The following is a 21,579-nucleotide window of genomic DNA, read 5'->3' as shown; positions in this document are numbered from 1 at the left end:
GCCACACAGCCGCAAAGCATGATGGAACCTCCAACAAATATTACAGTGGGCAGCAAGTGTTTTTCTTGGAATGCTGTGTTTTATGGCCGCCATGCATAACGCCTTTTTGTATGACCAAACAACTCAATGTTTGTTTCATCAGTCCACAGGACCTTCTTGCAAAATGAAACTGGCTTGTGCTTTTGCATACCTCAGGTGACTCTGTTTGTGGAGTGCCTGCAGACACGGCTTCTTCCGCATCAATCTCACATACCGCTTCTCCTTGTGCAAAGTGGGCTGTATTGTTGACCGATGCAGTGACACCATTTGCAGCAAGATGATGCTGCAGGTCTTTGGAGGTGTCTGTGGATTGTCCCTGACTGTTCTCACTATTCTTCTTCTCTGCCTTTCTGATATTTTTCTTGGCCTGCCACTTCTGGGCTTAACAAGAACTGTCCCTGTGGTCTTCCATTTCCTTACTATGTTCCTTACACTTAAATCTCTGAGACAACTTTTTGTATCCTTCCCCTGAACAACTACGTTGAACAATCTTTGTTTTCAGATCATTTGAGAGTTATTTTGAGGAACCCATGATGCCTCCTCAGAGGAGATTCAAATAGGAGAACAACTTGCAAGTGGCCACCTTAAATGCCTTTTCTCATGACTGGATACACCTGGCTATGAAGTTCAACGCTCAATGAGGTTACCAAACCAATTTGGTGCTTCAGTAAGTCAGTAAAAAGTAGTTAGGAGTATTCAAATCAAGCAAATGATAAGGGTACCCATACTTTTGCACCTGTCAAATTTTGTTTTCATGCATATTGCACATTTTCTGTAAGTACAATAAACCTCATTTCAATCCTTAAATATTACTGTGTCCATCAGTTATTAGATATATCAAACTGAAATACCTGTTGCAAAAACCCAAATTTTGATAACTAAAAATGATTGAGATTAATAGAGGTGCCCAAATTTTTTCATATGACTGTTTCTTCGATAAGTTACTGTTACTATGCCTTCTGGCTTGAAGTCTGTCTCTTGAGTCACTAGCAATGATTCCAGATAGATAATATCCTTATAGGTTAAGCGTATGGGTTCCTTGATACCACAATACCTTTACTGTACTGCGGCAACACTGTCTCCACTGCAGAACCAAGACACAGTATACTAGTGCTCTCACTGCTCTTCATGCCTCAAGATAGACTGCGCATGTGTTGGAGTATACGGCTGGATTCCTCTGGGTCCTAATGCTGGAGCTGGTGTGGTGGAAGCCGTCTTCCTCTGTGATAGTTGTCGCTCCTTCGATTTACCGCATCTGCAGGTTCTTAGAGATGAATCAACGAGACACAGTAAGATGTGTCTATGTCAATAATTTCTACACGCGTTTCGGGGTTTCTGGACCCTTTTTCAATAGAACCCTTTTTTGTGGTATCAAGGAACAAATACAGATAACACTTAATCTATAAGGATATTATCTGGAATCATTGCGAGTGACTCAAGAGACAGACTTCAAGCCAGAAGGCATAGTAACAGGTTCAATGAGATAATTTATCGAAGATAACAAGTATACAATTTTTCAACGATCTGATGTGCTATATGAATATGTCCGATATCCTTGTCTGGACTAATGTGATGTAGTGACTATATTTTTGTTTTTAGGTTTTGTGCATGCACAGTTTTATTCCATTTGGTTTTATGTGGTGACACACAGTATCCACGCGTTGCACTATTTTATTTTTTATGTGGTGATACTCCGTGTTCACACCCTTCAGTTTTCACACACAGCGTTTTTGAAGACTAGCAGCGGTGTAGGTAGTGTATGTGATATGTGATATAATGTGTAATTTTATAGAATAAATGCATGTTTGGTAAAAACAGCAAGTAGTGCATGGTACAAATTTCAATTTTCAATCTACCAAATTATTATCTTATTTAAAAACCTTTTACAGTATAATAGTTCGACCTTGCAGATATTTTGAATACAAGTTAATATGCTATATTTGTATACACCTAAATATCACCTTGGCTGTCAGGAACTGAGCAGTAACCTTGATGATGACGTTGATCCACACAATATCCTCTTCCACTTTGGTTCTATAGAGATTTGCTTGTAATATTAATGACGTCAGTAGTATAGGGGAGATTTATCAGTGCTTCTCTGTCAGTTTCTGGCGTAGAAGCACTGAAATAATCACAATTTATTGCGCACTGCAAGAAATTGCGATTTAGTTTTGAGGCCACAGCAACTCCACACCATCTGGGAACGTGGGCCAGCACGGGGCGTTTCTGGCCAGTGCCTGTGTACTTTTTAAAAATATGGCATAGTTTTGCCCTTCGCAATTGCCCCCTGACCGATACAACAAGAGGCGTAATCTGCGACGGGGGAGGATCTTCTGAGCTAAGGCAGCTAGAATCACACTTCTGGTCCAATGATAAAGGGGTAAAGGCTCTCATCTTACAGTTTTCAGAAGTACATGCACCCTTTGGGTTTGTAGCTAAATCTGAGTAGGGCAATAGAATGACTAAGTCACTGTTGTGTGTGAATACACACCAAACGAACCTACTCAAAACTCTGGGTGCACGATCCTCAGAGTACTTCTCTTCTCGCAAGCAAACATAAACTTCAGAACAAATGAGGTCGGCACTTTTTGATTCACCGGAAATCTTGAATCCTTTATTCATTCATGGTAACACAGCAAGTTACAGGTATTAACACATAAGTGTAGGAAAATGCATCATCTTTCTGACCGAATAACCTCTCCTGTTATTTTGCAGACTCTGGAGCTATATTTACCTTTGGGAAAAGCAAGTTTGCAGATAATTGTCCCAGCAAGTTTTGGTTGAAGAGTGACAAGCCGGCGTATATAGCTTGTGGAGATGAGCACACAGCTGTTCTTACAGGTAAGTATAAGGCCTATAACCCACAAATGAATCTGATTCTTTTTACCGTCCTCAAAACTCCCATCATGTGCTTACCAGAATGTCTGACCCGAACGCTCAGCGACCAGAACTGAACTGACCTGTGTCTGATGGGCCAGTCAGTTCGGCAAGCACACCATGCAAGATAGTTGCATCAGACTCGCTTGTGGGTTTTAGGCCTTACATGTATTATATTTCCATAGCACTGAATAAAAAATATATTTTTTTTATGAATCCTTTCTTTACTACAATTATCCTTACCTGTAAAATGTAGTAAGGGCAAAACTGCCATGTGTTCTGCCGTGTAGCAGGAGGGGAGATACAGCTGTATCCCCAAAAGACTATGTAACAACAGCCCTCGACTGCCTTACGGTTATTTATGCCTTAATTCCACATACTCTGAGCAGATATAGTTTATAGACACTTCATAGCTTTATACAGTAGTCTCCAGTTTTCTGTCATAGAAGCACTGAAATAATCGCACTGTAAGAAATTGCAATTATTCTAGCGATTATGCCTCCCTCACACCATGTAGGTGGCGTGAAAGGTCGTGGCTTCCAGAAGAGCGGGCCGGCACGGGGCGTTCCTGCCTCTTGTCTGTGTCATTTTTTAGTTTTTTCCCAAAACTGGGCCAGATCCGCCATGGTGGCGGCTTCATCATTCGCCGGTGCATGAAGTTATATGGGTCCGATTGTGTGCACATAAGTAGTGGACAGACCAAAGTCACTTTAGTATTTTGTTATCGTATTACTAAAATTGGTTCTCTTTTCTGATTAGGAAGTGGCAAGCTTTATGTTTTTGGCAGCAACATTAATGGACAGCTGGGAATCGGGTCTGGAAATGTTATCACCAAACCAACATCTGTGAAAGGTAAGATCATTGCGCTAATAGTTTTCTTTTAAGTATTCCCTTATGCCCTGTTGTGTGTGGCCTGTGTTCCATCGGGGCGTGAGGGCCACTGACTGCAGTAAAGACTGGCCAAGGAGTAGGACCTGCTCTCAGTTTAAGGGGCTTGGTGAGTCCGCTCATGCACGGGCCCATAGAAAGCACAGCTATGTGTATGAGCCGATGGAAATGAATTTGTCTGTGTACATGGACATAAACAAAGTTTATATGCATAAGGGCTGCTCCTCTATAAAGCTTCATCCATGTAATCAGTAATAATGGCATCATTTGTTAGAAAAAAAAGCAGGACGCCGCTCAAACATAGTAATAATTTATTTACAAGTAAATGGACAACGCGTTTCGGGTGCGTACAGTGCCCTTCTTCAGGTCCATATAGTTACACAGTATTCCGGCTTTCTTGAGTTCTCTTGTGAGAGGTGTAGAATTTCTTGCAATGGGGATGTAATATCCTGATATGGAACAGTGGTGCTTGTTGGGTATAGATGTTGAATTGTGGCTGTACCTAATAGAGCTTGGACAGTCGGGAGCGCTGTGTACTGTGTATTATTATAGTATAATGCAATTATAATATTGCATATATAATATATATATAACTTGCCAGGTTTAAACAAATATTCTCTGCTGGAAAAATCTCTTACAAAATCCACTCACACTAACTTAACCCCCTCATGACTATTTGTGCATACCCCTTGCAATTAGCACGTGTATAGATGTCATGAAAGTGGCCCACTTCTTCTGAACTGTGTTACCTAGAAACGTTCTGGTGTCATATTAAAGCGGAGAATATATCATTATAGAGCCAGAGAAAGCCACTATTAAATTTGAAAAAAAATGTATTTATTAAATAATAATAATAATTTACTTAATAATTAAATGTTGTTGTTACCACCTAAGAGGACAGCAGCTTTTCATCCTTGGGACACAGTAAACATTTATCTCTGGATCTAAAAATAATTTTTTTCATTCAAGTAGCTGGTTATGAACTAGTATCTTAGAGATAACAGTCTGGGCAGCAGCTGCATCCCGCTTTTCATAAATTCTTGGATGCAGCTTCTGCCGAAACAAAGTCTAATCGTCATAAATGCACATTAATTTCATAGGTGTGGAGTAAGCCCATGCCCAGAGTAGCCACTACAGCCAGCAATCGAGCTCTGCACAAGCTTTACTCAAGATCAGTGACGCAGCTGGTGCTGGGGAGCTCTGTGATTGCTCAGTAGCACCCACTCGTCTGCCGGCAGTGAACCAAAAGAACGACCCGGAGCATGTTGAGGCAGGTCCTGTAGTGGCTACTAGGGCTTGGATAAGTGTTTGCCCCTGAAGCTGTTCGAGGCTACTTCACGCCCCGAGTAGCCTATGAAATAAATTTGCATGTTTGACAATTTCAACAGAAGGTACGTCCAAGAATTAGGGAAAAACGGGATGCGGCTAAAGCCTGTACATGGAATCTACCATAAGATATCTTTCCTTTAATTTGACCTATCTGCCTATGACTGTTTTGGCTAGATTTCCTTCTAGATTTCTTTCAATCATTATGCAAACAAGTGATCTGAAGTCAGGTAGGTAGTGGCAGGCTCTTAACTGCCCCTCCACCTCTTTTTTTTGCCCCTTGACTTTACAATTGGCATCCTGCTGAGGTCATTTCTACAGTTCAACCTGGCCTAATTTCTTTACAGGCATTTTTTAAAAATCCTAACCAAAAGACTATCTGTCTCTTGTATGTAATGCAGAGATCACCAATGGGGACAGTGGTTCAGTAACTTCCCTGCAACATTTAAAGCAAACTTTGATGTTCAGATCCTCTTATTGCCAAGCTGGATCCTGTCTCCGGAAATTGATGAAATAAACCACTGCCAGTGTGTTGTCACTGTGCTTAACACCATCCAGATCATGTTTCTCCCATGGCCCAGTGTGGTGGCATCAGCCATAAATTAACTTTGAAATGTGATGTAAGCTGGTGGCCCCATCGGTAGATACTGGTAGTGGTTTACTAGGTCAGTGATTACTGACAGGATCCCTTTATCTGTTCCTTTCACTCAGCTAAACCTGTTCCCCACACTGTACTCATCCAAAGAAATCGAAACGTCACTGGCCACAGTTGGGAAAATATTCCTTTCGGAGTAGATATACTGGTATCACTATAGTCGCACATCATGCTAATGGTATGTTAAGGGGGCCACCTTCCAAGCTAGTCAAGAGGCAACGTTTTCCATGTCCCATCCTGGAAAAAGTATTTGCATATTTCCCTTTAACGCCAGGCATCACCCTATGTGTAACCGCAAGTTCACACCATCGCCTTTAGTGTTGGCCGCAACTTTTTTATTTAAAACGGCAAAAACAGCACAGACTGCATTATTTTTCCTGTTTCAAATAACAGATGCGTAGTAGAAGGTAAACTTGAATCCGTGAAAGTTATTGGGAAAGGGATAGTAATCAAAAGTGCTTCTGTTCACCATTATTTTATACCATAAGGGTATAGATAGATACTGATTTGTGCTCAGGATGCCATGTGTCTCCGAGCCGTGTGGTAATAATGTTAGGACAACCATATATAAATCTTCATGTGTCGTCCCATCTTCTGCTTTGTAGATGACACAGTCAGAGACAAATCTTGCTTGTTACATTCTTGCTTGTTATCCGTATGAAGGAACAAGTACATATAATCTGCTTTGATTCTTTCTAAAGCTTCTGGAAATTATTATAGCCAGCAGCGGGGAATGTATCAATTTTGTTTCAAGGTAGAAGCGTGAAGCATGACTCCTGCTGGTTATAGATTGTGCTAGCAGTACAGAAATCGCAGGCGGCCTGCTTATACTGCATTATACCTCTCAGCTGATTTAAAATTCTTCATTTTTATCTTCCATGTGTTTTTGGGGACAGGTGATTCTTCATGCTTATTTCAAAGGCCCCATTTACTAAGGCCCCAATTCGCGTTTTCCCGACGTGTTACCCGAATATTTCCGATTTGCGCCGATTTCCCCTGAATTGCCCTGGGATTTTGGCACACGCGATCGGAATGTGGCGCATCGGCGCTGGCATGCACGCGACGGAAATGGGGGGGGGCGTGGTCGAATGAAAACCCGACGGATTTGGAAAAACCGCCGCATTTAAAAAAAAAAAAAAAATGTGTAGCGGAGCTTGCACTTACCTTCACTCAGCCTGGGTCGGTGTATTCCAGTGCGTTCCTGGGAACTTCAGCGCAGCAGCGCCACCTGGTGCACGTCGGAGGAACTACCTTAATGAATCCCGACCGGACCCGAATCCACCGCAGAGAACGCGCCGCTGGATCGCGAATGGACCGGGTAAGTAAATCTGCCCCATTATGTTCTTTATAATATTCAGAATATACTTTCTCGAAGGTTTCTTAAACAATTGATTTGTACAGTTTGTTAAAAAGTTGGTGACCATATAAGTGTATTGAAAACAATGCGTTACCAATGGTAAGTTATAAGCACAGTATGTGACAGACAATTCTAGCATTGCCCCCTAAAATAAATTTCCGTACTTCGGGATGACCATGTTTATCTATACAGTATGCATTTTGCTCCAAAACTCCCTCAAGTGTGGCTACAGATAGCCAGAATGTTATGTGTAATGCCTATCAAAGTTTATGTAATCCTGTATGAGGACACAATGGGCAACATGTATCTTTATTTCTGCTGCTTTTTTTTGTCACATTTTTGGGACTTTTGTCTTTTTTGCAACTTTTCACTGAGAGTTTTACTGTCATTTTCCAAGTACACTTTTGTCTGCACCTTGTGCAGTGTGCCTTATGTATTCTTATTTTTCAGATGTTCTGTGCGACTTTTCACCTATTTATCACTTTTATTTTCCTTCGTTTTGAGACTTTTTAGGTGCAAATGTGCACCTGGTCCAGGTTTTCATGGACCCTGTTTTAACAACATGTAAATTTGAATTCTTTTACATGCTTAAAGGGAACCTGTCACCAAGGTCCTCATTTTTAACTAAAGACAGATTGTAAAAGCCCATGACACCTGCAGTGCAAAATCTGTCTCTCTGCCTTTTCTAAGCATTTGCATTACAATATAATTGTGTGTTATAACTTACTCTTGCATCCTGACAAAATCCTGGGGTAGTCACAGGGGCTGGACTTTGGTTTGCCTGCATTTCAAAAAACAACATATGACCTGTTTGAGCTGCAGGCTGCCTCCATGTTTGTGCTCCTGTACAGCTTGTCCCTCCCCCACTGATGTCAGGCTGACCAGGCTGTGACCTCTGAGAAGAAGCAGGAGGTGGAGCTATACAGGAGCACAAAGGTGGGAGTCAAGCTCTGAGGAGTGCATAACAGACAAGTCACATGATGTTTTTTGAAATGCATCCAAACCAAAGTCCAGGCCCTGTGACTACCCCAGGATTTTGTCAGGGAGCAAGGTAAGTTATAACACACAATTATATTGTAATGCAAATGCTTAGAAAAGACAGAGAGGCAGATTTACACTGCAGGTGTGATGGACTTTTACAATCTGTCTTTAGTTAACAATGAGGCCCCTGGTGACAGGTTCCCTTTAAAATTTTGCACATAAACCTGTTGGTTATTGAAAGTTTTTTTTTTTTCCTTTTTTAATTTATAACCTTTTGGATTCACATTTTATTGAAATGTATTGGTTACTTCATAGGGTACGGTCACACGTGGTGTAAATGCATGTGTTTTCAAATGCCTCACAACAGTTGAGAAGAGCAGATTTGGAGAAATATATTTCGGTCAACTTGGCGTTTACAAAACACGTGTTAACTCAATCTTAACATGATAATAATCTTTATTTATATAGCGCCATCAAATTCCGTAGCACTTTACAAAAAATAACATCGTGTTAACACAAACATTTGTTATTTTTGGTTAACATGTTAAAACATGTTGATAGCAATGTAATTAGTCAAATCTCCTCTTCTCAGCTGTTGTGATGCATTTAAAAACACACGTGTGACGGCACAATCATATGTCATCATCTCCCTGGGGGTGTGACTATACATGTGCTTATAAATTAAGGCCACGGCTTCAAATCAAAATTAACAGTAGTGTCCACTTTTGTATATAACCCTCCTCACGTGGCTTGCACTAATATGAATTTTAGACCTTTGCAACAAAAAGTCTAAAAAAAAAAAAAATGGCCAAAAGTTGCACCTTCCAGGACACAAAAAACTAAACATGTATTACAAGAAAAAAAAAGACATAATCATACATAAGGTGCAAAAAAGACCTACCAAAAGTCTCGACTAAACACCAAAGGAAAAAAAAAAATGAGACAGGTCCCCAATATGCTCACTTTATATATGGTTGGATAATATAGAAAGTATAATATCTTGTGTACTGTTGTGTTTTACAGAATTAAAATCTGAAAAAATAAAGCTTGCAGCATGTGGAAGGAATCACACTTTGATTTGCACAGGTAAATTTTTTTTTTTTATCATTTTATATAATCAATCTCCCCACTAATATGATAGATTATATTAATGTTCAGAGATTGCACAGGCAATGCGCAGATTAAACATCACAATAATGTCAGAGGTCACACTGCCAGCGCTGTACAGGTTACGCCCTCTTTACAGTGTGGTTATGGTCCATGTGCATAGTGACCTTTATTCATGGCAGTGTTGATGGTTGTATAGAGACGATTTATACCAATTAATATTGTAAACTCTGAAAAGGAAAAAAAAAAACCTGAATGTTTTTCACCCATTGGGGTGAAATAAGTTGACAGTTTTTCACATGTACATAAAAGCAAAGCAGTGCAAAATAGCTAAATTTATAAATGTACATTTTTTCCATGAGAAACTTGTTTTTATCGTGTGGGCTTGGTTTCTAGGATATACATTACACATACACTTTCAGGACAGAAGGTCTTGTACACTATAGGCGATAGGTGTCTACAGAGGAGCTTGCAGCAATAACAGTTATTCAGAACAAAGCTGCATGGCCGTCATCATGGAGAAGCAGTCAATAATTTAACACTAGCTGGCCAGATCTGTTTCCCTTGGCCTTATTAGTCACAGATGTCCATCAGGACTGGTGACAAGTGATTTATCTCAGTCTGGAGGCTGCTGTACAATGAGATGAGACGTGGAAGGCCTTGGCAGTTCAGTAACTAGTAGCTGTCTGGTGGAAATAACAATGTGCGCTGTATGCTCTTTCTTTTATAGCACAAGGAAAAGTTTACTCTTCAGGATGGAATAGTGAAGGACAGCTCGGCCTCGGTGACACCAAAGAAAGATCGAGCTTTCAGGAAATTGCCTTCTTTAGCGGGCAGTACAAGATCAAACAGCTGTCAGCGGGCTCAAACACATCCGCAGCCTTAACCGGTAGGAGATGATCACTCATATTATCATCTGTGTTACTGAGCACTGAAGCGTGCAACCACCTGTAATGCCACCAGAACTGTGCCGGATTTCCTAGCATTCAGATGACAACTCAATCCAGTCTTATTTCTGTTCAGTGCAGTGTTGTCACCTTCTACTTCTAACCTCTGCATCAGGAGGCCGTATAAATAGATTACATACATCACATACGCTACATTAGGACAAGAACAAATACACGACTACAGTGATCAGAAGACAAGCGAAAGGAGAACCTTGCCTGTTATAGCTCACAATCTATATTGGAGGGTAGATGGAGACACAGGGTGAGGGAGTATTGTAGATAATTCTGAACAGGTGGGTTTTCAAGTTACATTTGAAGGTTTGGAAAGTGGGGGACAGTCTGCTACATTTTGGTAGAGAGTTCCAGAGTAGGGGAGATTCATGGAAGAAACCCTGGATACGGTTGTTAGAAGAGCGGATGGTAATAAATTGAAACTAAAGGTCCCGTGAGGAATGGAGGTTACTTGTAGGACGGTATTGGCTGATGAGGAATTGGCTGATATGTGGAGGGGACAGGTTGTCATGTTTAGTATTTTAAATTGAATTCTCTGTGCACTGGGTAACCAGTGGAAAGACTGGCAGAGAGGCTGAGGAGAAATGAGGAGACATTAGGCAGGCAGCAGAGTTTAGGATGGATTGAAGGGACGTTGGATAGTTTGTTGGGACGAAGAGTATGACAGTAGTCCAAGCAGGAGATGATGAGGACTTGGACACATAATTTTGTGAACTTTGGATTGAGGAAGGGTCAGATGCGAGATATGTTCTTAAGATGGAGGCGACAGGTTGTAATAAGGGCCTGTATTGTATGTGAGGCTTAACGGATAAGGCAGAGTCAAAGATGATCCCCAAGGCAGCAGACTTTAAGGACTGGGGAGTGTGGAGCCATGAATTGTGATGGTTAGGTGGAGGAAAGATTATGGCCCACATTTATACAAACCTATACAAACTGCACATGTGGGTGGAGTGTGCGCCAGATTCATGAAATGTGTCCCCTGCACTTCTCCAGCAGAATTAACCATTTTTTTCTGGTGCACTCTCTTAATGCTTTAGAATTCTGGCGCATGGTCCAACTGTGCACCGGAAGGCCCCTTTTGGTGCATATTCTTTCTGTATTGTCGGACACAGTGCAGCTGCAACACAAAACTGGTGCAAACACTTTATAAATGCATGTGCAATCAGTTTGCACGTTCTTTCTAGTGAAACGTCAGGCAGAAAACTGGTGCAAACACATTAATAAATGTGGGCAGATTTTGGTTTCTGTTTTGTCCATTTTAAGTTTCAGGAAACTGTCTATCAGCCATGTTCTCCTTGTTCTCTTCCACTCTGGAATTCTGGCTAGAAGAAAGGTTTATATCTGGACCAGAAATATATATGTGTATCATCTGCATAGAAGTTGTATTGGAAACCATGGGACTTAAAGGGAACCTACCACCACGGATCTAACTTTTATACCCCTAATATGTAAATGTTCTAAGAGGCTAATGGGGTGTGGAGTAGCCGGAGCTGAGACTACACGGCGAGGATACTCCACGCTCCAGTAGCCTCTTTGTTCCTCCTGCCAGAAATCTTCGGCGCAGAGCTCCGTATAGCTGCGCAACATTGTCCCGAGAGACCTGCCATCTGCACATGTGCAGAACAGCAGGTTCGTGGATGCGCAGCTCCGGCTCCAAAGTTGTGCCCCCACTACTATATGTTTGGCATATATAATGTATAACCAAGTCAGATGTGTCCAAACATGTGTAAGCATTTATTTATTTTTTTTTTTTTTCAAAAAGCGTTTTTACAGTATATTTCAGTTTGCTCTGTGATCAGGCAACACATCTTGAAACACATCAGCAAATGTATCCTACAGGCAGTCCCTGGGTTACGTACAAGATAGGTTCCATAGGCTTGTCTTTAACTGGGGATTGTCTGTAAGTTGGGTTTCCTTAGTAGGGCACTGTCTTGTATTTTTAATCTGTAAGTAAAATTTTAGCTTGATTTTGGCGTGGGATTCTTTTGGCAATCCCTCAAGGCAGCGTGCTTATCTCCTCTTCTGTCAGATGCCCTTTGTGGGTCACACTGCTGACTAGCAGATTGCAGGCTGAGGTACTGGCATCAAAGTCTCCTCAGCCTCAGGCCTTTAACTCCAAAGCTGAGCCAGTTGCGTTAACTTCTACGCCAGGCAGGGCCTTGTGTAGAGATAAACGCTGCGTAGGACTCTTGATGTATCTGTCTAAATAACCCCATATGTCTAAATGTATTATCAGACGGCTTCAGTGTATACTTCTAAGCAGGTGATGTGAAAGTTTCTTAGTCACTTCCCAGTCTCTTGTGTAATGACCCCTTTGTAATACTGGTAGTTACTGTAGATCATTTCTGATCCTTGCATATAACAACACTCTACATTTCTTACTCATTTCAGCTGATGGCAAACTGTACATGTGGGGTGAAAATTCAGAAGGTCAGCTGGGTCTTGGCAATGAGAAAAACATCTGCACTCCTCAGCAGATAGATATTGGGAAGCCTATTTCTTGGATATCCTGCGGCTATTACCATTCAGCATTTGTAACACGTAAGTAATTTTCATCTCTTATATAGATATCATACTGCATTTACATAGCATTTTTGCCCAACATTGCATTGTATCCCACTGTAAGCTTATAAAGTTTGATATGTTCTAGAGTTCAGCTCCTCCCCCCTGACAACGGGAGTAGCGAACATCAGCTGCTTATAGTGATTTGCTGCTGGAGATATATATGGACAGTTACATCACTGGGACACATTAACAGTATACGCTCCGTAGAGGCTAGGGATCAATGTTATACATATAGTTTATACAGTTGAAAGAAAGTCCATCAAGTTCAAACAAGGAAGGTAAGGGATTTGCGGTAAACAATTCTATATTATAATATAATTGTTTTATTTAGATGTAAAAATGCATCTAGACCCTTCTTGAAGCTGTCTTCTGTCCCTGCTGTGACCAGCGCCTGAGGCAGGCTATTCCACAGATTTACAGTTCTCTTAGTAAAGCAGCCTTGTTGCCTCTGGTGATTAAACCTTGTTTTCTCATGAGGCAGACAGTGCCCCCTTGTCTTTTAATTTGAATTAATCTAAAACAACTTCCCACCATATTTTTGTATGGATCATTCATACATTAATATAAATTAATCATATCCACTTTTAGTTGTCTCTTTTCTCGACAAAATAAATCTAGTTTTAATATTTCCTTATAACTGAGAACCTCCATACCCCTTATCATTATTGTAGCTCTATGTTGAACCCTCTCCAGCTCCAGGGCATCCTTTTTATAGACCGGTGCCCAGAACTGGACGGCATATTCCAGGTGAGGCCGAACCAATGCCTTGTACAGTGGCAATATTTTTTCCCTATCCCAAGAGTCCATACCACTTGAAGCATGACAAGATCTTACTGGCTTTAGAGGCATCTGAGTGACATTGCATGCTGTTATTTAATCTATGATCTATCTAGTACACCCAGGTCCTTCTCAACAAGGGGCTTTAAATTTCCATTGACATCCTTTCCCCATAGCCTCCAAAATCGCTGCTGAGCGCATACTGCTTTTTCCAACAGGAAGTATGATGAAAAATTCCGTCTGCTTCACTTGTTCATGCAGTGTTTGCCTCTGGATGCGACATATACTGAGCAGATGGAGTCAGAAAGGATGTCTATGGACGTGTGTCAGGAATTATGCTGGTGTACATGCTGGAAATGAGCCACCCTATGGGTTGGGATAAATCCCCTCACCTTATTTGCTATAATTTCTTGCAGATGACATGTCAGACTTCAGAGCCTTGAGGTACCAGAACAGTGGACACCTCAAACCCATTTTGCAAACTATACCTCTCAAATAAATGATCAGGTATTGTTAGCATGTTTGGCAGAAATAATTAACATTAGTCAATGAAAGTGGCACAGTGGGGGAGATTTATTAATCTGTCCACGACACAATTCTGTCGTAGTTTTCACTAAAAAAACTGTCTGCACCTCGTTTATAAAGGGTTTTAGACAATTTTCTGGCTCTCCGATTAGCTCGTCAAAAGGGCATGGCCTAAGAAAAGGGGGCATGACCTTGCACCAAAAGGTCCATGCACCAGAAATACTGCTAACTTGACAGAATTGTGTCCTAACTTTCTGGCCAATTAATAGGAGGTGCAGAGTACAGATAGGGGCACATTTACTTACCCGGTCCCTGTGCAATCCCCGTGGTGCGTTGTCCGACGAGGATGAAGTCTGCCGCGATTCACTAAGATTGTGCACCCAAGATCCTGCATGTGTCGCTTCCCCGCTGAGGTCCACCGGAGTTCACTTTCTTCTTACGGAGTATGTGAGGGAATGTCTTGCGACACAATTTGAATTTTAAATCCCCCGCTTAATCAGAATCAGTCGGGTTGTCTGACGGCCAGGAAATGCGGTCCGCAGACCCTTAGTAAATGTGCCCCATAGTCTTATACTAGGACAGATTTATCATCCAGCACCAGACACTTACATGAATCTGGTGACGAATAAGACTGTCTAGTCTAACTCTGCCCTGTCTAACCTTAGGACACTTTTTATAAATCTGCCTCAATGTGGCCACTGAAAAGGGGAGGTCAAAATCTTCCCTAAACTCCTCGATACATTTCTTTTAACTGTTTGGTTTCTAAAATGAGGTCTTGTCCCATTTAATTCTACTATACTGTCTCTACAAAAGTGTCATGGCTTCCATTATCTGTGGTCCAAAACTCAAATAACACTTTCTGTGATCTGCTTAGTGCCCAAAGAGCAGTTTTGACATAAAGTGGGTTGTCCCCAGTACTATTTATGTGGGAATAAACTGATATTTGGGAACACAGGAGTGCAAAAGGTGTGAAGCGCTTTCTGTCTTTTGGAGCAAATATTTTGATAGTTTGGATTTGGAATATCAGGTGACTTTTCCATCAGAGGGTTTTTTTCATTAGAGCTGAGTTTTCTATTGAGGGAACAAATCACATTTTGTAAAGTTGTTTGATGGCGAATGATTAAAATATCAGCAATTCTGTAATCAGAAACCACATTGGAATTACGAGGGAGCACAATTTTTTGATCTGATATTTTTGGAACGTCCTAACAAATCTGTATTTAAAGTTAGTAGGTCCATTTTGGGTGGGTTATTGGTAGATATAGATGTCCTGTAATATTTCTATGTACAAGTTTTATCAAGGATGGAACAAGGAACCCTTTAGATCCATATGTGACAATCTTGTAATGTAGTATATATAGCATAATACCTGAACCTTCTGTTTTGTAGAAGATGGTGATCTATATACATTTGGAGAACCTGAAAACGGGAAGCTGGGTCTGCCTGCCGAGAAGCTAGACAAACACAAAAAACCTCAACGTGTCCCTGGAATTCCTGGGAGAGTAAAGATGGTTGCCTGCGGTGGAGGACACACGGTTGCTGTGACAGGTTTGTGGCTCAGTATTATTATTATTATTTTAGTAAAAACAAAAATAGGCAAGTTGCCCCAAACAGCCTTTATTACTACTTTATCCATAGCCGGTAAGTCTTTGCTGCATATTGCTTTGTTTTCCCGCTGATCGCCGGCGGCTTCAAAAAGATTGCGGCGCATGGGCATCTTAAAAACAGGGGCATATAAAGCACATATATATGTCAGTGTACTTGGTTTAAAATTCTTCATCGTGGTGGTAGATTTTCTTTAACTGCTTGTTGCTCCAGTTCTGTAGCTCGCACAAACCTGATGGAATCTGAACAATGAAATCATTATGTTTAATAAGACACCAGCATTTTTTTAGCTTCTGCAGAACCAAAGATAAGGGTGTCTGAAGTAACACTACCCCTGCAGCCTCTAAACTGCAGACCCGTCTGTGCTCATTTTCCAAAGACTTTGACAGAGATTTTTTTTTATTGGTAAAAACGTTTCACATAAAATACAGAATTCTATAAATGACATTTCATGAGAGTACTGGGGATTTCAATCTGATCTTCAAGGCAGTGATACAAAATAATGGTGTCCACACAAAATATTGACATTTTAGTCACAACTTACCATTTTTTTATTTGGCAATGTACCGTAATCACTTGCCAGTGTTTAATACATAAATTACTTTGTGTTGCGTTATTTGGAGGGCACAGTAAATTTGTACTATAATACAAACTTTATGCTGACTACTTTACTTTGTATCAAAGTGTCTTCAATGAAAGATATTATATTGTATTTCCGAAAATATGAGGGCTGTACTCACTGAAATAATAATAATTCTTTATATAACACCTACAAATTACGCTGCACAGCACAAAGCATGACAAATTGGTCACTGTCCCCACAATGTAAACAACCTACCTGTATGTTTTTGGAGTGTGGGAGGAAACTGGAGGACCCGGAAGAAACCCATTCAAACATGGAGAGAATTTGCAAACTCTTTGCAGGTGTATGTATGTTAAAATTTGTATTGACCTTGATAAATAATTCTAAAAAACCTTTTATAGGGTCACCATATTCTTCAGTGCTTTACAAATCATGGGTGGCATATACAAGCAAAATCATACATTGCAATAAGAGTGATGGTCCTGCTCATAAGAGCTTACAATCTATGAAAAAACAGCTGCAAAAGATGGATGTTATGAAGGCTCCTGTGGGAATAATAGAGTTTTAATATTCTTTATATATGTACTGTACTTTTGTACAGTACTTTTTATATTATACGTTATGTATACAGCTGACTTATTGTTCTGCTGGGGGAGATTCATTCCTTCTTCTTGTTTTTCCCTGTTAGACAGAGAAGTCTACTCCTTTGGTCTTGGTCAGTTTGGACAACTAGGACACGGCACTTTTATTTTTGAGACAAATACACCCAAAGTAGTAGATGCTTTGAAGATGCATAAAATCCGATATGTTACTTGTGGAGAAAACCACACTGCAGTCATTACAGGTTAGTAAGCAAATGATATGTATTCTCCAAAAGATAAAGCTTTAACATGTTTGGTGCCAACATCTTTATGTTGTTTTTTTGTGCTTGTATGTGTTCTGTTTAACTATGGTATGGGTTGTTCTCTAATAATGATTGATGGCCTAACTTCATCATAGGATGTTAATAAATAATTGATGGGGAACTAACACCCAGTCCCAGTCATCAGCTTCCAGCGCCATGTAAACACAAGGAGATGGATGAGGAAGAGCTCTGTATCCCTGTTATGGACAGAAGCTATTACTTTAGCCATGATTCTCAATCAGGAGCTGCGAAAATGGCAGTCACTGGGTCGACTTTTACAGGGACACAAAGCCAACTACTTCCAGCATTGAGTCTGTGTGATAAACGGGTGCCAAGCTGCTGATCACTAAGGGTCCACTTGTTGACACTGTTTAGGTCAACTATTGATTGTCTCCCTTTAGGATATGTCATTAATGGTGACCCCCTTTACTTGATGTATTTACTCTTGCTTATTTATTTATCCCGCCTATGGGCCAGTTTGTCAGCAGTTTACAAACAGATGTTCAGGTATTTGTGGTCTATCCACCACTGTAAAGGCAGTTGTATAACTTTATAAAAGGACTCAAACACATTGAACTTTTTTCTCATTTTGTTCATATTAAATGGAACATCCAAAAACTTTAATGTTGTTCCACACTCCTTCCATTTACAGAGGATGGATTGAACTGTGATCCATGAGATGTTCAGAACTTGGTCTTTACTTTTAAAACCTGACACTGCAATATAATGTGCCAAAACTTTCTCCCTAAATGTGTTCCTTGGTTTTCTTGATGCTGCTAGTTCGTGGATGCTCTTTAATATACCCCTGCAGCCTTCACAGAACAGCTGTACATATACTGAGAATATATTACATGCAGATCTTCTCTATTTGTGTCAGCTGGCTTCTTGAGGAAGTTGGCACACTGGTGGACATTTTGTCATTCGCACCACAGGAATTGCGATTATTTCCCCCTTTATGCCACATTCACTTAAAGTGGGAGTGTTGGGTGTGAAGGGTAGCCTGCGCCTATTCACGTATCCACAGGGACTGGGATTTCATTATATGCTGGCGCATGATGTGCTTGTGTATGATTAATTCTCCCCACTGTGGGGCAGATTATCATGCCTTATACACCAGTCTTCACACATAGCCAGGAATTGCAACTTTTTTTCCTCCTCTTAACAACCTCAAAACACTTTTCAGAAAATTACTAATAATATTACTACTAGGTAAAATAACCATAGCTAGTGGCACAAATCTACGCCAGGCAGCACACAAGAGGCCGGAGCTGTTCTGGTGGGGGGATTGGTAAGACTCACTCATGATGTACCAGTATTTATAAATTCCCCCCTTGATTTTATTTTGGGGTATCAGGGGGCTGAATACCTATACACACTAAAACTTTTCAGATTTGTATATTCCAAAACATACAAATGCTTGTGTGCTTGTATTATTATTTTTTTTAACCGCTTACACAAATTCTTGATATTTTGTGTTGCTCTATCGCATAGAATATCAGTAAAGCTAAAAGCAGGGATGGTCTTTGGTAACAGACACCCCCTTCCCCCAGAGCCCTCAGGATCTGGTCACACGTACTGCTTTGATTCCATTTAGAAGCGCAAGAGGGCATGGCACGTTTTCTAGGAAAACACATGCAATCGGTAACCAGCAGCCAGTGTTTAGCAAGACACCGTGTGCTGGTTATTGATCGCATGTGTTTTCATAGAAACGCATATGCAATTGGACCCCCACCCTCCGCATGCCCACCCGTGTGCTTTCATTGCACTTCCAAATGGAATCAAAGTGGTATGTGTGACCACACTCTTAAAGTGCTGGAGCTCCATTTAGTGAGCCTGGTGCCTACCCGTGGAAATATTACAATTTAGACCTCATTGTTTTAGCTAAACACACACTGCAGTGTCTATAACAGCTGTACAGTCCACTGCAATATATCATTGGAAGATTTCCCCTGAGCAGCCCCAGATCACATTGTGTTCTCGCACACAATATTGTACAATTACCAAAATGAACAGTTTTTTTTTTGTTTGTTTCAACATTTGCACATTTTAACGGTGAATAATATAGCCCATGATTCGCTTCCAAAATCTTTTAACCCTATTTGTATGAACTGCTGCAAATGTAATGCAGACACCTGCATATAGTAGGAGCAACATGCATTCACCCTGTTACAGCTCAAACTGGGGAATAAAATGTTTGAAAGAAAATGAAATGAAGTCTGAATACAGATCATGCTAAATCAAGCCATCCTCTATTATAAATGCAAATAGTATGCGTATTGTGGCATCATTAGATTAAAAAGGGCTGCACAAGGACTGTATAAATTACACGCTGAAAAATTGCATAAACAGCATAACTCAGAATATTCTTAACCCCTTCATGACTGTATACATTTCTTTCAGAAAGTATGTCTATAGACGTCATAACAGTGGCCCAGTTCAAATGCCTATATCTTCTGATCTGCAGCCCCTAAAAACACAGTTCTGCTGTCTTTTTAAAGAGAAAGTGGGTTTCTATGCGTCATAGAACCAGATATATCCACTGATAAAGTTTCAGAAAAAAAAACACAATAATTATATACAGCTTTCAATTCCTGACTGTAATTTTAAGACCTCATGCACATGACTGTGTCCAGAGGCTGTGAACTGGCTGCACAAACTGCGGTCAGCTCGAGGCCCTCATAGAGGCCTATTACACCCGTTCACAGTGCAGTGAGCAAAACATGTCTCGCCTCATTGGGACCTATCCAGTCGGACCAGCTATGCCACTTAAAGTTAGAGCAGGTCCTATATTTCACCTGATTTGGGGTATGGCTGCTCAGCTCCCAGGGGAGAGGATTATGGCTTAGGTGAAGTACACGGCTATATGCATGAGACCTAACAATGGATATCTCCAGTTCTCAACACTTAGGGTGTGGTCACACTATGTGTTTAATGCATCTGCTTTTGCAGGTTTATCATGCATTTGGCTAGTTTGAATCCATTTTTTCTTCATTTCTGGAAGTGTAAGCAGCTGTAATAACATTTTTTTAGCTGCTTACTTTTCCACAAATGTAGAAAAACTAATTCAAACTGGCCAAACACATGGTAAACATTCAAAAATACACGCGCAAATGCAAGGTGTGGCCACACCCTTAGGTGCCATGATGCAGTAGATAAGTTAGTGAGTTATATACAGGTACAACTTACCATTTGTGAGGTATTAATTTTATATAACCATGTGCAATCACATTTTATAGTTAATATTGACCCTGCACATTGTGACTTTTCTCATTTTTCACACTCTATAAAGAAAAAACATTTAATTAATGGACCTATCCTATAAAATCAAAGTCTCACATAGTATTAAAAGAATTAAAATTTGTTATGATATGTAAAGCGGTTCCCATGATATCATCATATTTAAAAATTGACCTGTCCGTTCAGGTACCTTTTGGTCATGAAATGTTAAAGGGCCATAACTCCAAGAGTCTTTAATGGGTGTAGAAACACTTGTGTGGTCAAATTATGGCTAAAGGAATGACCTTGTGCGTTGATTCTAGAGGCACCCAGAGCACTCAACTGAAAGTAAAACCGGAATTTAGGGCCTGTATCCGGTGCAATAGCAGACTGACATGCATGTCATTAAAAAATATGTCTGCATTTCTCCATTGTTTTGTGGCCACAACTTTGTGTTTCTCCTCCTAAAGGGAAAGGCTAAGTTGTGACTGTTGAAGGTTGTGGGAAGATGCATGACACAGGATGCATTATATATATATATCTGTGTCTCTAACAGAAATGGCTTGCCTTTGGTAAGATAACTGCAGTGATCTAATGGCAGAAGTAGAGGAATATTATATAAAAAATCCACTTTTCTTTGTTTTGTCCCCCCTCTCCAAATAATAACAAGTTTCATATCTGTGTTATAGACAAAGGGCTACTTTATACCTTCGGTGATGGACGTCATGGGAAACTTGGATTAGGGGAAGAGAATTTCACCAATCAGTTTTCCCCTACACTCTGCAGGAACTTTTTGAAGTTTAACATTCAGTCGGTAAGCTTCTCTCTCGTGTGATCTAATCTCCTGTCCTCACATTTTTTAAATTATTTTTTATAAATTCTCTTTAGGATTATTTAGATGGCAGAGCAGGTCTGCCCTCCCACGCATTCCCTGCTGCTCCTACTAGATTACACAGGCAGAGGGAGGAGAAAGAGAGGAAGGGGTGTGGCATGTTCCCTAGAGCCCCTACATAATTTTTAAAAGTTTAAGAATGTAAGAAGATTACTAATGGCACAATGCCTGGATCTATGGGTCAGTGCCCCTGGTTTATTGATTTTTCATTTTGATGGTAGATTTCCCTTAAGGAAATCTCGACTTGACTATAATGGTCTTAAGGAATAAAATGAAAGTGTGTATGGCCCATTCATTGCCATAAAATACAGCCTTCTGAAAGT

General features: G+C 40.5%; 1 protein-coding gene across 2 annotated transcripts in view; it reads left to right on the top strand.

Moving 5' to 3' along the window:
• RPGR (retinitis pigmentosa GTPase regulator) overlaps positions 1-21,579 on the top strand; it is a 41,482-nt gene that overhangs the window by 8,466 nt on the left and 11,437 nt on the right. For both annotated transcript variants that reach the window (XM_072137807.1, XM_072137808.1), the window contains exons 2-9: positions 2,755-2,880; positions 3,676-3,768; positions 9,147-9,209; positions 9,961-10,119; positions 12,581-12,730; positions 15,446-15,604; positions 16,933-17,088; positions 21,054-21,178. In XM_072137807.1, the coding sequence (XP_071993908.1) occupies positions 2,755-2,880; positions 3,676-3,768; positions 9,147-9,209; positions 9,961-10,119; positions 12,581-12,730; positions 15,446-15,604; positions 16,933-17,088; positions 21,054-21,178 (1,031 nt within the window). The remainder of the gene's footprint in view (positions 1-2,754; positions 2,881-3,675; positions 3,769-9,146; positions 9,210-9,960; positions 10,120-12,580; positions 12,731-15,445; positions 15,605-16,932; positions 17,089-21,053; positions 21,179-21,579) is intronic.

The sequence above is a fragment of the Engystomops pustulosus genome, chromosome 2 (assembly GCF_040894005.1).
Source record: "Engystomops pustulosus chromosome 2, aEngPut4.maternal, whole genome shotgun sequence".
Classification (NCBI taxonomy): domain Eukaryota; kingdom Metazoa; phylum Chordata; class Amphibia; order Anura; family Leptodactylidae; genus Engystomops; species Engystomops pustulosus.
Note: the sequence above shows the minus strand (reverse complement) of the source record. Positions and strands in the feature narration are given on the sequence as shown.